The sequence below is a fragment of the Pleurodeles waltl genome, chromosome 3_1 (genome assembly GCF_031143425.1).
Source record: "Pleurodeles waltl isolate 20211129_DDA chromosome 3_1, aPleWal1.hap1.20221129, whole genome shotgun sequence".
NCBI lineage: Eukaryota > Metazoa > Chordata > Amphibia > Caudata > Salamandridae > Pleurodeles > Pleurodeles waltl.
In genome coordinates this window covers 1,493,583,903-1,493,601,608 of record NC_090440.1, presented here as the reverse complement: position 1 = coordinate 1,493,601,608, position 17,706 = coordinate 1,493,583,903, and the positions used below count along the sequence as shown (strand labels likewise).

The 17,706-nt window shown below is 38.5% G+C and overlaps 1 protein-coding gene across 1 annotated transcript in view; it reads left to right on the top strand.

The window, feature by feature from the left end:
* LRP1B (LDL receptor related protein 1B) overlaps positions 1 to 17,336 on the top strand; it is a 4,500,992-nt gene extending 4,483,656 nt beyond the window's left edge. Inside the window, exons 89-92 of the mRNA XM_069225083.1 lie at positions 2,728 to 2,818; positions 4,794 to 4,938; positions 6,583 to 6,681; positions 14,981 to 17,336. Of these exons, the coding sequence (XP_069081184.1) occupies positions 2,728 to 2,818; positions 4,794 to 4,938; positions 6,583 to 6,681; positions 14,981 to 15,121 (476 nt within the window). The 3' untranslated portion in view covers positions 15,122 to 17,336. The remainder of the gene's footprint in view (positions 1 to 2,727; positions 2,819 to 4,793; positions 4,939 to 6,582; positions 6,682 to 14,980) is intronic.
* The last annotated feature ends 370 nt before the right edge of the window (positions 17,337 to 17,706 follow it).

Sequence of the window (17,706 nt, the reverse complement as noted above, 5' to 3'; positions counted from 1 at the left end):
GTCGCAGTTACCATCCACTTCAAGTGGATGGTAACCCACTCGCAAATTGGAAGGGGTCCCCATGGGACCCCTTCCCCTTTGCGACTGGACCCAATACTATTTTTTCAAGGCAGGTAGTGGTCCAAGGGACCACTACCTGCCCTGAAAAAATACAGAAACGTTTTTTTTTAAGTGCAGCTCGGACCTAGGAGTTCTTTCATGCCACGAAAATCCAAATGACCCTTTTACTGTTCAGGCACATTTTATTTGAAAAGTACAATACACTTAATTATATAATTAATTGAGGTTAAACAATCTATCAGAAATGGCTGCAAACGGCCCACTCAATTCAGGTAGCAGAGTTGACACCATTTCTGGTGCTGTCCTTTTTGTGCAAGACTGCTTTTTAAACTATGGTGGCTTGCATATTAAATCCATCATTGAAACTCTCTGCATCTGAATGATCATTTTAATCTCCTCCCACTTTGGAAATACACTGCCAGGAATCGTATTCATGTCACCAGTTCCACAATGCAACTAGGGCATGCTTCAACCACAGTGATGTTTCTACGGCATAAGTATTGGCAGGCTGGGCACAATTACCCCCAGTATAAAAAGTGCTGCATCAAAATGAACCATCTAGTGCATGTGTATCCAGTGAGCCTCTTCTATCGCACCAAGGCTGGCAGAATGACTATAATAGTCTAAATGAGACTCTGTGTTTTTTATATCTATCAAGGAAAATTAGTGCATACCTTCATCGGATAAGCACAGACCCAAACACCAACACTGAGACTATAGAATAAGTGAGTTCCATTTCTGTGACTTCAAGACAATTTCCACTACCTGCTAGCTCTTTCCTTTTATGCAAAAATTCTACAATAGAAATTTATCGTGACTTAGGCTGCTGCAGTCCTTTCTCACTCATGACCAGGGCAGCTTTAGGGCATTGCAACTGGTGCAGCCATTCCTGCACTGACTTTGGTGCTGGGCGCTGTGTTTAAAAATAACCAAAGAGTTTAAAAGCAAGTGAATTTACTTGTGCCATCAGCACTTTTCAGGCAACAATAAAAATGTCAAGATAACTCTGGTGATTAATGTTACTGTTGGTGCTCATCATAAAGTAGTACAGAGGGATAATGTGCCTTCTGCAAGTGACGTGTGCATGCTGATCCCAAAACTGTGAGTGAACTATAAGTACCACTTTTTAAAAAACTTAAATGTATATTCATAGATGGCTATGGAAAGATGAGGTGCAGTTTTGGAGAGTGGTAGTGAGGGAATTGGTGGAGAAGGTGGTCATGGGAGGGCATCCAAAAAGACTGTTACACTTACCATCACCAGTGCTAAAGCTGGTCATGCTCATGACCCCAGATTTTTACAAACCAAGGCAATGTTGTTTCATTCTTCATGGCTAAGAAGTCAAGCATTCTCAGCACATAACTTGCATCACGTTGGACTTGGTTCAAAATATTCCTGTCAGCAAAATCTAGAAATAAGCTACTCAGGGCCTGATATAAAATTTGGCAATTAGTTAATCCATCACAAACATTACAGATATCCTGCCTACCTTATTACAGTGTGTTATATCCTAAAACACGTCATAAGGTGCATGCTGAATCTGTAAAGTTTTGACAGAGATACCCATCTGCAAACACTAAATCCGGCCCTTCCTGTCTTTCCCTTTTTAGCACTGTCAAGAACCACTAAAAATTATTTACTACTTGGTTGTTTAACTCCTCCAAGTTGACTCAATGCAGCACATGCACCAAAAATCACAATTCTAAAAGGAACTAGAGCTGAATGATTTGCGTGAATTTCATCCTCATGAATGAGCTTATCAGGACTGCTACACGCTAATAATTAAGATCTTTACCCTCTTTCTCGAACCAATGAATTGAATGACTTGTATTAAGGTGATTGTTGGATTCTTCTAACTCTTTTATGTGCTACTTACGTGATGACGTAAGTGTGAATAATGTATAGATTCATTCTCTGCATGCAGATAATCACATATTGAGAGGTATTTCTTAAATCCCTTAAGTTTTTGTTTAATGTCTTTGCAGCTCAGTTTAAAGTGGGGCAGGTGAAAATTAAACTTTACTGAAAAATAGAGGAAAGTAATGAAACTTTGGTCTTAAAGAAAGAAGATTAACTTTTCTTACTGTTTACATATTTACTAGCAAGTTGCTACTCTTAACTAATTTACAATTATCAATTAATTTGTGCAGATTTGAGGTTTGCACAATTCACTTTGCCAAACTGATATTTGCAAGGATAGTGAAATACCAACAGTTTGTACAGGTTGACATGTCGAAATGTTGATTCAAGTTTTACTTTAAAACAAAACACATAAACAAGGCCAATCTATGTAACACTGCTCCTGCTAGACATCTGTTGATGCCTCTTTTTAGTGTGAAGTACACATTCAAAACAAAATCAGCATTTTACACATCTTCACAAAATATGTCCGTTGCACTTAAAGAGTTCTCTTTATGAACTATTTTATGGTCTACAAAAGCAATACATATGTGCTCCACATGTATTTCAAAATAAAAAGGACATTTTATTATGACCCTATTCTCATTCGTAATTAGTTTTAAACTAGTTGCTTTGCTCTTTTTTCATTTGTTGCTTTCGATGTTTTCAGTGATGAGAGTGAGTTTAGGATAAACTTTTGCTTTGGTTTGGTAAACATGTATTAAAACATTTGGATAGCCATCTCATTTTGTTTTTGTTTGCATACAGGAAGTATAGCGATCATCGTTCCACTGGTCCTATTGGTGACTTTAGTTACAACATTAGTGATTGGACTTCTACTTTGCAAACAGAAAAGACGGTAAGACTGATGACATTTCTCTATCCCATTGTAATTCTAGCTCATGGTAAACCAGACTATCTTCTCAAATCAGGATTACACACTTGGTGTAACTATTGTACATTCAAGATGTTCACCATACACATTTTGTCATTAAACACCTGCCAACATTAGTTTAGAGAAATGTGATTGGAACCAAGACAACATGTGGTAATGAAGTGTGAAAACTTCCATAGTGCAAGTTGTCTGCAGTCTGAACTTGCCGACTGACAATAGTGTGGAACTATTGCTTCTCTTCATCAACTGATTGTTTTTCAAATGATTAAAAATACAAGTTTTATTGAAATCTTCATTAGAAACCTGTGCAGTTCCCTACATAATCATCACATCACAAGAGAAGGATATTTCTGTTATTTTGCCAGTCAGAGGACAATTAAATTAAATACAATTATTTCCTTTTATTTACTCCCCAATAATTGAACACCAAATTAGCCAAATTACTTTAGCAACACTGGTGCTGTTTGTCCTTGCACCAACTTTTTGCTGCTGAGGCACTTTGTTTTTTTCAGAAACGGCCGCCGATATGTGTGCTATCCATTCTGTAAAATGGGTCACATTTTATACTTGTGCAGTTTCAAATGGGTATTCACCCATTGTCATTACTGAGTGGCCCTATGCAAATGAGGAACACCTTTGAAACCTTGCCTGTGCTACATTACAGATTTGTTAGCAGACGCTAAGGTGTTACCAAGAGGCACACTGCTTGTGCACCTCAGAAGAAGGGGAAAAGATACAGCAGTCATAGTCACATATTGTGGTTTGGGGGGATTCTTGCCTCTTTATTTGAAGTGTAGCGAGGTCCACCTGCAGCGAAGGACAGAAATACAGTTTCAAGCTGCTGCCAAATTTTTCACTGGAAGGAAAATGCTTATTTTTGCGTGATTCACCCCCATTTTGTTTTGGACTGATGCTGCAGTTTTTTTGACTCTGTGCACTGGGACTCTGCTCACTGGACTACAGTGCATGTATTCCGACCTCAAAAACGTTCTGAAATTAGTCATACTCCTATTTGGCATATTTAAATCACCTATAACTCCCTAGTACATGATACAAAGTTTAACTAGGGCATGTCTGTTAAATTACACTAGCAGACTGCAGCATATACCACTGTAGCCTGTCTGCCCAGTTTTAAAACAGTAATTTTACTGTCAAAATAACTCCTAATGAAACACTCAAATACTCCTATTAATTATTAAGTCACCACAAGTAGGCCTTAAATGTCTATAAAGTAAAACACATGGTATACAAAAGTAAGATGTGTAAAGGCTTAATGTTAAACTTAAAGGCCTTAAAACTATTTTCACTGTAACAGGGTTAGCTGTTCAATACGAAAGTACTGGGATTCAATGTTAAGATGCATATTGTTATCTCTACCTAGGTAATAACTACAAAGTCCATTCTTGGACTTTTTATAATCTTTTTATAAGCCCAATTCACTGGTAAAGTTTGGTTTGTAATGAATATTTTACAAAAGATACCTTTACAAAGTCACCTTTCTCCTGCCTAAAAGAATCTTTGTAACTTTCTGCCAAAAACAACATATCGGAAAATGGAACATTCCTAGTACAGTTCTCCAATAATGTTACCCATAATTCAGCAATCCCCATCATCTTTTATTTTCTAAGGATGCAACCACTCCCCCACCTCGCATGACAAATTTGTTATATCTCACTTAGCAAAACCTCTCTCCTTTCAGAAAAAAGGAAGTACTAGAGGAATCAGTAATTTCAATTCAGATTCCTCTGGTAATTCCTAAATTTGCTACGATATTTAGTCAGGAAGTTACAATTGGTCTTGAAATCTGAATCGGCTAGGGAGGATGTATTTATTTGTTGAATATTTGTGAGTAAAGCGTTTTAGCATGTATGAACCATGTTGCAGTGATGCAGAAAATGTAGTTGGATTAATATATTCTTTATAAATATTTACTCCTCAGGACGAAAACAATCAGGAGGCAACCAGTCACAAATGGTGGAATGAATGTAGAAATAGGCAACCCATCTTACAACATGTATGAAGTGGATCATGTTCATAACGATGGTGGGCTGATCCATACAAACTTCCCAGTTGATGCAGACAAGGTAAAGGTTCATTTTACAAATTCATTTTGCATTTCAAGAAGTGACCACTTGTTTCAAAGCCGGGTGATAGTGGTACTAACATCATTCTATAATTTGCTCGATTTGTTTCATTTTGTATTTATTTTACAAGGTGTGCTAACTGTAAAATAATGTTGACAGCCCACGAGAAAAACTAATCAATTGAACAGTAGTGGATTCTTTGTGTTGTGAGCCAAATATAAGTGTGCAACAAAATCCCGCCTGAGGCGTGTTCATAAACTTGAATGAAAAGAACAGATTTTAATTTCAAGTTGTGGCTTGAAACAATATGGCCAAATTTTGATTAAACGTATATTAATATTGACTTTTAACATAGCATGATGAAAAAGTGGATTAAGAAATTGTACATGTATCTTACTATAAGACATGAAGGGGCGTTATCAGCAAATACTGGCACAGCTGCTAGGATTAGCATTGGCTGCCAGTCATTTTGTTTTTTCAAAAATAGTTTATTGTCATTTTTTTTGCAAATGTTATTGTTGAGCAAGCAGCCTGGCACTCGTCACTCAAAACAAACGAATAAAGTAAAATATTTTTGGTCTCATAATGCACCCATTGCCATTGTAATCATGGGCACTGAAGAGAACTCCTTTATGTGTGAATGAGTTCATTGAAGCTATCCAATTGCTTAAGCGAGTTGACCCATTGCACCTTGCTGTTTGCTGTAGTGGGCAGAAGAAAAAAAGGTGACTGTATAATAACAGACCATTGGATAAAGAGAGCTGGCTGAAACCCCCAAAAAGTATATTCGTCATATTGTAATTTTAGTAAAATCAAAACGACTTGGCTAACGCTAAAACCTAAAAAACATCAGTTTAAAAGAATATGATGTAAAGTGCTCATGTATTTATTTAGAAGTAGCTTAAAGTGCCATCTTTTGTGCTGACAACACATTGCCTTTTACTTTAGTCTGTGAACACAACAAACTCAATTCTAAAGGTTTCAAGGTCACGTAAACCTTCATCAGGCTTAGATCGTTGGATGTCATGCATTTTATTGGTGGTTTATTTTCTTTAAACCAGTAGCAGTAACAAATAGGTATTTTACCACTTAATCTCTAAAAAACACCTGTGCAGACAGTTCTGAATTTTAGGGATCTTCTTTGGTGAATTAAATACTTTAATAGGGTTCATATTGTAGTTCTTTTGTATTGACTAGAGGAAAAGGCGACCCTGCACTTAGCAGATGCCTCAGGTCCATCGAAGTAAAGTGCTTTAATCACAGAGTTTTGAGAGCCTGACCGATAAGCACAGCCCATCTGCCACCATTTGTCTTTGTGACGAAAAGAAAAACACATCATCTGCTTCTTGCTGGAGTCGATTTCTTCATTTTGCCCATGGGAGTAAGTGATGTGAGCAGTGACAAGTGTAGTTTTATCCACTGAATATGGTGTGCGTGGAAACTTAGTAAAGGAAAGACATTGTCGCTTGAAGTAATGTGCTATCTAATTAATAAAATGTTTAATGTTCCCTTACAGAACAAAATGATTATTATTATGAATATTGTTGTCACAGATCAAAATGTCAAAGCAATACTATTTAAAAAAAAAAAAAAAAAACTAAATTTGAGTTGTATGCCATTCTAAAATTATTTGTTTGTGTACAGTCTAGGTATATATGGGGTGCCCCCCCTGCATTCAAGCTTCCACATACTGCTCCTCCAATCTACCTAAGCTCTGATCTGAAGGGACCACTTACCCAAGGGGTGAGAAAATTCATTGCCATACTCATTCCATTATCGACCTTCACATCCCTGCTTCAGTGCATATAGTCCACTTCATTAGCTTCGGAAGCTTTAACAGATAGCATCACTAGAGATGCACTTTATTTCTCTTCTAACCATGACAGATATTACATCTTACAATGCTTGATGTTTTTCTGTGCATAGAGTGAAAGAATGACTGTGTTTACATGGATCTGGTCGAATGAAAACAAACAGTGCTTAGTAAGGTCACAGTGTCCTTCTGAGTTAAAATAAGCACCGATCCAGTTCCGATGATAGTATTAGGTGCACTAGTAGAAAAATGCATTTAAATGTGGTAATTGTCCTAAAAGTCTACCTTGCCTCCTTTAGGTACATATTTTTATTCGATTTCACTCTTTTATTTATTTCGGGAGAACAAAATGCTACTCCAAGACCATTGATGACATGTACCACAATAATTAACTTGCAATTAGTTGCTTTTCTTCTACTGGGCTTGCGCACCTACACAACCATAGCACCTCACGCAGCAAGTGAGGATGTTATTTCCGGAGTTAAAATTACATGTACGTAAATGTTAAATTAGGATAAAAAGGCAAAGCAACCCACTACGCTCTGCAAAGGATCCTATGGGGACAAAGGTAGATGCAGTGGACAGAATATTACTTTAAACATTAAGAACAGACACAGACACCTCATACTCTCTTACCTGCTCCATTGCCCCCTAGACCCAATATTACCACAGATTCAGTGCACTCTACACACCACAACAGGGCTAAGCAGTTATGGGGACATCACCCCAATCCTAGTGGAATTCCATTGGTTCCCTTTGCCGGCCACACCATCTTCAAAACCAGCTGCATCAAATTACAAAGCCATCAGAAGCACTGCTTATGTTGCAGATAAGCTAACCATCTCTAGTGATTCTCAACACACTCACCGCCAAGGCAACATCAGACTAGAAAGTTTGAAAAAAAGTAAGAAGGCAATACAACTTTCCTCTCAGTGCCCCCAGGACTTGGAACAACTGAAACAGTACTACCTTGCAATTCATTAAAAGTCCACAACCCAGCTACCTCTTCTATCACATGTTGACTTTATGCTTGCCTTTCAACCTTTTGGTTAGGTTCATGCTATAGGAATTTCACATGCATACATACATTGTGTTAGATGATAGGCAAAGGCGGTTGAGCTCAAGGCCAATAAAGCCTACACACTTAAACACATGGTGACCCAGAACTGCTCACCTGCCTATACACAGAATTGAGGACAATTTCAACAGGAGTCTGACCAAAACAAGTATCATCATCTAGTGGACATGTCTCTCAATGACAGACCTATCCATGGCCACCTGCTCAGATTTGGCCTTCCACATCATTGTTTTGCTACAGAGCAGAACACATGTCTTCAGGCTTCCTGTGCACTCACAAAATTGTGAGTGTAGGAAAGTCCCCTTTTTTGCCCTGGTCACCCCCACACTTTTTGGACAGGTACTGGTGGTTACTGACTCTTGGCTGTGCCCTGGGTACTGCTTACCAGTCCCAGGGCCAGTGCTCTGTGTAAAGTGGATATGCAAATTAGGCTAATTATAATTGGCTAAGTCTACCTACCTAAAAGTCCCTAGTATATGGTAGGGCATGTAGGTTTAGGGACACCCGCATAGGTACCCATAGGTGCACTGCTGAGGTGCCTAGTGAAGTTATATGGAAATTCGACTTTGGAATTAAAAGTAGTTCCAAACCCCTAAGGTGTGCCCTATGTGCATTAGGGCTGGGTGCCATGTAAGTGTAAGCAGGGACCTTATAAAAGAAGTTTTATAAGCCCTGGTGAGATAAAAACAGCCAAATTCGTTTTTCCTTCATGGTAGTAAATGGCCTTCATAGGCTAGAATGGGAAGACTTTATTTTAATGTTTAAAGTCCCCTTAAATGTTGGATACCAAGAGTTTGGTATCAAATTACTTGGTATAATAAATCCCACAACTTCCAGTTGTTGGATTTATTATAACTTATTTGGGTAAAGAGTTTTAAACTTTACCTGAAAAGTTGCCAATTTCAGCCCTGCATTGTTTTTGCTGCTGTGCTCTGATTGGCCAGCCTCTGGCAGCCTGTCCAGGCTGCCTTGATGAGGTGTGAAGTGGCCTGCCTTCACACAAAGGAATGTGCCTGTGGGAGGGAATCTCCCCTCAGCAGATGGTGAGGCAGGAAGGGGGAGGGCTGCCAAACTGGTCTTCAAAGGCAGAGAAGGACATTTGGAGCAACCAGCAACACCCCCACATCCTGCAACCCCAGACAACTAGGTGCCCCCTTGATTAGATTAGGAGAGGGCAGGAGAGGGGTGTGTTTATGATTTTTAGCCATACCAGTGGGTGGGCTCAGCCAGATGTAACCTCCAAAAATCAGATTCAGCCATGATGGATTTTTGAAGAATGTTGTCTCTTGGGATTGATTTTTGCCACAGTTCCCAGGAAGTGGTCATCACAGGGGGAAGGACCCTGCACCTGATTGGAGAACCAGGACCCCCCTGCTTTTCACCCAGGAGCAAGGATAAAACTGGCAGACCTGCACCCGCACCTCAGATCCCCATCAGATTCCAACAAGGAAGAACCAAAGTAGAAGGACTACCCTGCTGGACCCCTGGCCTGCACCTGGAACCTGCACTCAGAAGAACTGCACCAGCTGCACACTTGGGCTTCACCACAAGAAGGACTTTGCCTGGCTTCAACTGTTCAAGGAGGGACTCCCTGTTTGCTATAGGTGAAAAACTGCTAACCAGAGTCCCCTGCACCAACTCCTGAAGAAATCAACCAGCTGGCCACTGCCCAGTGGCCAAAAAGGAGTTTGTGCCAGGTGCATTCTGGGAGCTGTAGTCCGCACCCCCCAAGGATCATCTCAGGGCTTCTGGACCCTTGGGGTGAGCTGTGGACCCCAAAAGAACCTTGAAAGAACATCTGGGAGAAGCCCCAGAAGTTGAGAGAACTTTTGAGAACTTTTGAAAAAAATCTCCATAGAGGGGCCGACCTGCCGATGCAACTCTAGCCGGCTTGCCTCAACCGCGACCCGGCCTGATTTTGCAGGTTCGTCTCGGTAAAGAAAATCTCCAAAAAAGAGACTAAGTCCGAAGGTAAAAAGTTGACCGGGACCTTCCATCCAGCGTATCCGAGGAGGGATCCAGGGACGTCGGATCAAGATCCAGGTTTACCCCGTTCTAAGGATTTTCACCTCAAAAAAACGAATACGTCCGAAGGTAAAAATCTCCACTGAGGATTCCCGCGACGTGTAACCGGAGAAGGGCTCCAGGAAGACGGATTGGACTGGAAGGTTCGTCCCGCTGAAGAAAATCTTCAGAAAAACGACAAAGTGTGAAGGTAAACTTTTGACCGAGGCCTCGAGCGGCCTGTAGCCGAGCCGGGCTCCATCGCGGTCGGCCTGCCACTTTGACTTTGCCCCGGTCGAGGTGCAACCAGATGACCCGATTGGCGCTTTTTGTTTCTAGGCACTAAAAAAACTATAATTCTTTAACAATTCATATCTCCGGTTCCCCTTATCCGATTTTATTCATTTTTGTGTCATTTTAAAGATAAAAACATAATCTATTTTATAAATTGTTTTTTTCATTTTTAAACTGTTTCCTGTGTTTTATTTAATTACTGTTTTGTGATATCTGAATGCTTTACACTCTGTCTCCTAAGTTAAGCCTTGTCGCTCGTTGCCAAGCTACCAAGGGTTGAGCTGTGTTTAATTTACTGAGACCTAACTGGACCTAAGTGGAGGTTAGTGGCCTATTGCTAAGTGTAGGTACTTACCTGCCCTTACCAATAACCCATTTTCCAACAGTGAGGATTATGTTTGCGTGGACGTATACGTCAGTATGTTGTGTATGTGTGTGTGTGTGTGTGTTTGTGCAACTACCTGATTAAGAATCTGACAAATTAGATCTTTGAAACCCAGTGACTTGTGCTACTCTACAAACTTGTCATGATTCATTCATATGTCTTGTACTGTTGTACCTGATGACTATGTTACCTATTTGTTGTTCTACATTATGTCTATCTGAGATATCACACTCCACCTCTTGAAAAGTTCCGATGTCTATAGCTGTCTGCCAAGTCCTGGCAATTACCACACTACCATGCATGTGGTTTCATCACTCCTTGTCTCATATTTACTTGTGCACCCATTTGCAGGTTTATAGGTTATGGTTTATGTCCACAGGATCCTATGCCCACTCCTTATATTGTGTATGAAGTTTAAGTGCAACATTCTGGCATAAGATATGTCTAAAGGCAATGACATCTGTCTCCACACGTCATATTCAGTGGTGATTGTGGACACACCTGTTACTGCTTGTAGTGCAGGCAATGCTTGACTCTTCTCTCATGTGAGATGCCATAGTATGAGAGAAATATTGGACTGCTTAAGGCACTGTCTGAAAGTCAGAAGCATTAGCTGACCACATCTTGAGAATGGGCAGAGGAACTGCAACGTTTATCTGAAACACAAAAAAATTGTCCTGATGTGAGGGAAATTTTATACATCTCATAGGAGACATTGCTTGACATGCAGTAACTTGCATTGCATATTCAAGCAGGTAAACTATGCAATAGTGGGCTCACCCTAAATAGAGGAGATCTTATGCACTGTAAAAAATATCTTTGTTGTGAATGGTCCACTGGTGAAATGCTCCTGATGTCAAAGCCCGTTGAGGCTTTTCCATCAGAATCCTGTCAGATACTCCTCTAAATGAAGTGGGGATCACAAGTTTAGTAGTGTGGTTCAACCATTGATTTGGAGAGGTGATCTTGTTTGCCAAACTCTAGATGACCCTACATTTTTTTCTCAGTAGGTAATTTTTTGTGAACGTTGTCAGACTTTCTATCTCTCAGGGCCAGATGTCCAAAGTAAGTTTGCAATCATAAATGGCCCAATTTGCAAGTTACAGAATCACAATTTCGGTTTGCGACCCAACACCAATTTGTTATTTGGAAGGGAGTAATGTTCATGGGTGTGATCTGTGACTAAATTTGAAGGAGTTTGTAAGCCATTTGCCATAAGCCAATTTGAAAACAGAATGTGGTACCCAAGGGACACAGTCCCCCTTGCGAATACTACAAAAACCTTTTTTTTAAGAGTAGTCAAAGGGCCAGATGTAGTAAAGGATTTGCAACTCGCAAACGGCAAAAACTGCCGTTTGCGAGTTGCAAATCGCATTTTCCTATGTAGAAATGCATTCTGCGAGTCGGACCGACTCGCAAAATGCATTTCAGAATCGCAAATAGGAAGGGGTGTTCCCTTCCTATTTGCGATTCCTAGTGGTATGCAATACCATTTGCGACCGCATATGCGGTCGCAAATGGTGTTGCAGTTACCATCCACTTCAAGTGGATGGTAACCCACTCGCTCCCCATGGGACCCCTTCCAGTTTGTGACTGGACCCAAAAACATTTTTTCAGGGCAGGGAGTGGTCCAAGGGACCACTCCCTGCCCTGAAAAAATACCGAAACTAAAGGTTTCGGTTTTATTTTAAGTGCAGCTCGTTTTCCTTTAAGGAAAACGGGCTACACTTAAAAAAAAAAAAACTGCTTTATTTAAAGCAGTCACGAACACGGAGGTCTGCTGACTACAGCAGGCCTCCATGTTTGCGAGTGCCCATAGTCGGTATGGGGCCGCAATTTGCGACCCACCTCATTAATATTAATGAGGTGGGTCATTGCGACCCCATACCGACTCGCAGACGGTGTCTGAGACACCGTTCTGCATTACATTTTGCGAGTTGCAAATAGCGAGTCGCTAAGACTCGCTATTTGCAACTCGCAAAATGCTTCTTTACTACATCTGGCCCAAAGTTCCTAAGGACCATTGCCTACTCTTAAAAAAATAAACTTCAGCTTCTCATTTTTTCACACAAACACATCCCATTTTACTTTATGCAAAATAGGTAGGAGTTAAATAATGATTTATTTAAAAGCAATCACAGCCAAGGTGGTCTGCTGTTTGAGAAAACAAGTGATTACTTTAGAGTGTTTCCAAATAATTCTACCCTAGCACCAGAATTGTACATACAGCAGAGTTTTGTGATGCCAACTATGTCTTTCTGGTTAAGGGACAATACAGAGAGATGCCTGCAGTATCATTTGGAGTTTGGTAAAAGAGAATTTCTACTGTAAAGTTGTAATTTCCTTCAGGTTGTATTGTTCTCCCTCCTCATTTAGAGCTGTCAAAAGTGTTAGGTTTCTCACAATGTGACTTGCAGCTGTGGTATGAAAATGATAATACAAGCTGTTAAGGATCTTCCACAGGGAAGGGAGAGTTGAGGCTTCCACCGCCCAAACAACTCTCTTTCCCACAAACTAACAATAAGTGACCCCGTAGTCTTTCATGTAGAACACACCACTCATAAGTTATTTTGCCAAGGCATTGAAAACCACGTAGAATTTAATCATCATTCCTGGACCTGTAACCTTAGTGGGAGCTTGAAAGCATATCAATGTATTTTTTTGAGTCTCTGAAATAACAAATGTGGGACATAATATACCATGGACACAGGTAAACTGAAGATAGGGGAAAGAAGAGTTCTTTATTTTTTGTGGTCCAATGGGGAAACAAATTGACTTTTTGCAGTCCAAATGCCCCTCTCACAAATAAAGTCAAAAGTGGGAGTGATTAGAGGATCTCTGCCCGATGATAGTTTGAAAGGGGTGCTAAGGTGCACAAGAAAAGTGGTACTGCACTAGGTGCAGCACCACTTTTCATAGATCTGGGTCATAGACTGTTACTCTTTCCTTTAAATATTTGAACCAAGTCCTGTAACGCCAACAATATGTTCATTTCCTAGTTGAAACATCTGCAAATGTTTTTGTGGCACAAATCTAAATCAGAAACAATAATATTTCATTCTATTTTGAGATCAGGAATTTAAGGTTACTAACTTTTTCTTGATGGCCGCTTGCTATTTGATTTGTGAATGACCTACCAACAGAATATGGCATTCGACCAAGACCTTAAGGGCCTAATGTACAAAGCCATTGAGCATTTCTTAACGGTATAAATCACTAAATCGGCTTCTGAGATGTACAAAGCCCTTTTGAGAAGCACAAAATGATATTTCTATCAGTAGAAATCGCATTTTGTGATTCCCAAATAGCAATCCGCAATAAAGCTTTCCTATCTGCAATTTCCAAAGCACATGTACAAAGAATTTCCTAAATGCAAAATGGGCTCCTACTCCAAGTCGATGATAATCATGTGTAATTTAGAAAAAACACCCAAATATGTTTTTTTTTCAAACCAATTAGAGCACACACACTCCCTAGGGGCTTGTGTGCTCCACATGTGCACCTCTATTTGTGGGGTGCATCTCGGGGGGGCTATTGCCCAAAGCCCTCTTTGGTTTTGCATTTCCCAAATAGGAAATCGCTATTTGGGAAATGCCAAACCAGCCCGTTAGAACAAATGCAATGGAATTTCTTAATTGTGATTTCCTAATAGCGATTCCTACGATTCTACTTTGTAGGAATCTCTACTAGGAAATCCGCAATTACATACATATTATTTTGCATTTCCTAAAAAGTGAGTTTGATGAAGTCGCTATTTAGGAAATGCAAAATTGCATATTAATACATTTGGCCCTTAGTGCCTTCTCCCCTTACAAAACGTTAACATGTTTTATTACGTGTTACCAGGAACACATGGGCTCACATGTGATGTTTTGTAGCACTAGAAATACTAGTGTTGCCCAGCAGGGCACAATTTGGCAACCTAGATTAGATGTGCCACTCAGTCTTGTAAACAGTCTAATCTGTGTCCCGTAGGTTACATACAGATCTCAGGACTTTACTCACTCAGCTACCTGCAATTGATATCTCCAAAATGGTGAAGAGTACCACTTCTGTTGTTACAAAAAAACAACATACTATAAATATGGCAAATGTTACATATGTTCTCTGTATGCGGTAGACAGCATTGCAGCACATTGTACTGTCATCTGAAAGTTCAACTGATTTTCAAATGATCTCCTCATTGTCAGATTCTGAAAGATTATTTTGCTTTTTGTTGTCTCAATAATTTAAAAACTTTAAGATTGCGATTGTGATTTTATCACAACTATTATCTGCTGGCAATATTTTTTATATATATATATATATATTTATATATATATTATATGTAAATGCATTATTTCTATGTTATTGTAAATTATGCAGCATGTTTGTTATTATTTTTTTAATAAAATATTTTGTAACAGCTTTTAAGGTTACAATGCAGTATTTATGACACCTCGCCTCTTTATGTTTTTTTGTTCATCAGCCTACAAATTACTCCAATCCAGTGTATGCAAAGCTTTTTGTGGACGGGCAAAATTGTCGGAATTCGTTAGCAAGTGTGGATGAAAGAAAAGAACTCCTTCCAAAGAAAATAGAAACTGGGATAAGGGAGACCATGGCATAATATGCGGTTATCTTTTATACTCTGTATAATTGTATAAAATATGAGGATTACTTTTCTATATACCAACACTCTTATAATTGTTTTGGCATCAGCATTACCTCTTTTTGTTGTTTTTCTGTTCTGCTGATGACTATTAATTGACCATTTCTATGGTATTTTTATGATAAATAAACTGCACTACAGTATAATTGAAATCAAATGCTGCTGTTATGATACACCCTTAAATATGTGGAGGAGATTGCTTGTAGTGTGAATGTAATCAGTTCATTTCAGACCATCATAGGTGGGCTGGGATTATTATCTTGGAATTGTCTAACATACAGAATATTCTGTAAATTGATGTGTCACGAATGGTGGAAGAAGGAATGAATGATCTTCTCGTCTTTGTGCCTATCACTAAATAAAGTATGTTCACCTGGTAGACGACTGTGATCCAAACACGCACTACAGTGTACTTACAAAGTCAATGGAAATCACAACTAGTTTTCATTTTTTCAAGAACACGTTGTATCAAAGACAGAAATTTCTTTTGTAAGAGAATATAAAGCATATAGTAAACGTTTGGGCAACAAATGCACTTTTAGTAACTCTGAAAAACTGTATGCTGTAAGTTTTATTTATAAAGAATATTTTTAAAGCGTCAATAACACTGAACATAAATTTACTTGCAGTTTGCTTCTTCAAGCAATGAACTAGTTTGCCAGCATATTGAATGCTGTCTGCTCACTGAAAAACAAACACATGTGATAATTATTTTGGTGGAGATAGACTTTGTGAAGAAATAGTGTATCCAATTTGACCCTCCTGTCCTACTATAGACCACAATGATACGTGCCAAGGACTCCACTCTTGGCTAACTAGTCAGGCCAGAAGGCAGGAAAACTAATTTGTTTACGGACCCAGGCGTGCACATAAGCTTTCTTTTTAGTGATGTTGCTTTTGATTTACATGCTTAGTCAAGCACAGTTCACTAAAAGATAAAGCCACCCCTGTTATGCAGATTCAGATATCCAATACACATACTACTGCGCTATGAATAGAAGATACTTTTCTCAAATACCTATCAAAGTTACAGGATGCTTAAATATTGTGAAATGATTAATAATGCTAGAAGCATTGACAATTTATCACAGTGTAGATTTATCTTTATGATGTGAAATAACGTTTACAAAAATGTAACAGTGTTTTTCATTAATTGTAGAAGTCAAGTAGGGTTGATTTTCATATTATCATAAACAGCCAAAAATGTGCATTATTTTTGTTTCTTTGATTATTGTTCCGAATTACACTTCAAATTAGCTGAACATGTATTTTTTCAGAAAGACATTGGTGGTTTCTGTCAGTTAAATTTATTTTACCAAAACAATCAATGTACAATATCTGTCAAAGATATTGGGATTCGATGCAGTTATCCTAAATATGTCAGAATGTCAAATGGTCTGTATAAGGTCCAAAAGAGTTAATCATTTTTAGGTAGGTAGGTAAAACAATGATGATTTATTAAACATAATTGTATTGGAGTATAAATTGATGGGGATTCAGCTAGATAAAAATGTTGATGATAATCATATTGCTGACAAAATGTGCAGCAATTGACAATTTATTATATGCAGTACACAATGTCAATTGTCTACTTAGGTCAATGTGGGTTAATTTCTATGTCAAGTTTAAATGTTTTACTTTGCACATGTTGATAAGATTAATATGGTAATTGAGTTTCCTTTTAAAGAAAATGAAAGTTGTATCACATACTGGTGTGCTATCTATACAAATTATCCTTTACATATCTTGAAAGGCACAAAGGACTTGTTCACATGACAGAGTGCTTTTGTTCATTTTGAAACATGCCTGACGTTTTCTGTCAGCATAGGTTAATCGAACAAATGAATAACTTTGTGATTGCTCTTTATTCTCTTTTTACAAATATTAGAAAAACGAAAACAAAGCTGTTTTATATACATTTTTGTTGTACAATGTGCATGCAAACTACCTATTTCTAAACTTTGCCATATTGAGGCCTTTTTACACTCTAGTCTATACTTATGTAATACTTGTGCAATTTGCTTGAGAAATGTAATGCATATCATAAACTTTTCAGGTTCTTGTTTAAGTACATTTACAAATTGAAGAGTATTTTTCATTTCGAATATACTAGTCATTTGGCCTATGTTTCTATAATGAAGTGTTGAATACTTTATAAAAACATATGTTGTTGATGTGTTTATTTATTTAATGTATTAATATTTTGAATGAACAAAATACTGCATTCCTATGTGTAACTATCTTAATATATAAAGTGAAATACATGACTGCATTATACAACATAACTACCCAGGAGTCCAGATAAGGCACAGGATGTTAATGCAGTTTTCATTACAGAAGAGGGCAGTTAGATAAATATTAATTACAGTGGAATGTGAAGCTCTACTTTTTGTGGGATTTGGAATTAAGTGTAAAACATTTATTGCAAATTACTAGGTGATCCTATAGCTAAACCAACAGTTTGGAGTATGGAGAGAAGTGGCATCACAACTTTTGGTGCTAGGTATTACATCCAATCTTTACCGTGGCACAGCAACTTGCTT